Consider the following 1057-nt stretch of genomic DNA (forward strand, 5'->3'; position numbering starts at 1 on the left):
TTTTCTAACTAATTTCAAAACAGTTAGGGTGTCCGTTTTTTGAAATAATTTAAATACGCAAAATTATAAACATCATTGATCGTAAAATAGGCATTAATTTAAAATGCAATTCTTTCAGTGTTTCTACTTGAAAGCAATGATGATGGGGATAAAAAAAAAGAGTTGATTTTAATACCCCCCCCTTTTTTAAGAACCAGCAAAATTGTAATCTTCGTCTGCCATTTCGCAGTTCATGACAGATGAATGAATGAAAAAATGAAAATGAATTATAAATGAAATATGATAATAATTTTATTTAAGAAAGTACAACGTGGCAAACATATATGATATTTAAAAGAAACAATTTATATAATTTATAAATGAAGCAGTGTTTCACATATGAATACTGAAATAATAAAATGAAAATTTAACAAAATAAGTTATGATTATTATTGAGTTATTAAATGTGTAATAGAAAAAAAGAATGAATCATTCACTTTTCATTATGAATGATTGCACGGCATTCATTCCTGCATCTGCAACATTCACAGTTTTCTTCAGTCTTGGTTTATACATTTGTACACTTTCCTCATTGACTCGAAATTTCATTTCAGCAGTATATTCTACATATAATCCCGATTTCGGCTTTTCACGTTCAATCTGTATCAACATTACAAGCTGCTTTGGTTTTTTCTCTTGTTCTACGTGTCTGTCCAATTCTTCATTTAATACATTTTTACTTTGTTCCATCTCACAGTTCTCTGACTCTACATCTGTCACAGGTTCACTCAAATCATTCTCGATATCCTTACTTACAGCCTTAATTCTAAAATACAGTTTTCTTTATTGTTTTCACACTATGTGTACAAAATTATGCACAATTTATAGTAGTAAGAAATTGAAATAAATATCTTTGAAAAATTATTATTTAATTTACTTCAACAACAAATGCTTACTTAAAAATTTATACATTTTTTTAATTGAAAGTATTATAATTATCAGAATAAAAAAAATTAACCTGCGGAAAAACAGAACAACAAGAAGCATGCCATGAAAAGGTTCAAGCATTGCAGAAAAT

At 27.3% G+C, this 1057-nt stretch overlaps 1 protein-coding gene across 1 annotated transcript; it reads right to left on the minus strand.

The window, feature by feature from the left end:
- Positions 1–468: 468 nt before the first annotated feature.
- Positions 469–805, minus strand: Tsp_15534 (conserved hypothetical protein; the record flags this gene model as incomplete). Its single annotated transcript, XM_003366261.1, has 1 exon — positions 469–805. A coding segment is annotated over one exon (337 nt), but the record flags the coding sequence as incomplete, so codon positions are not given.
- Between the last annotated feature and the right edge of the window lie 252 nt (positions 806–1057).

This window comes from Trichinella spiralis (genome assembly GCF_000181795.1).
Source record: "Trichinella spiralis strain ISS 195 chromosome Unknown Scfld6288, whole genome shotgun sequence".
In the NCBI taxonomy this organism is placed as follows: Eukaryota; Metazoa; Nematoda; class Enoplea; order Trichinellida; family Trichinellidae; genus Trichinella; species Trichinella spiralis.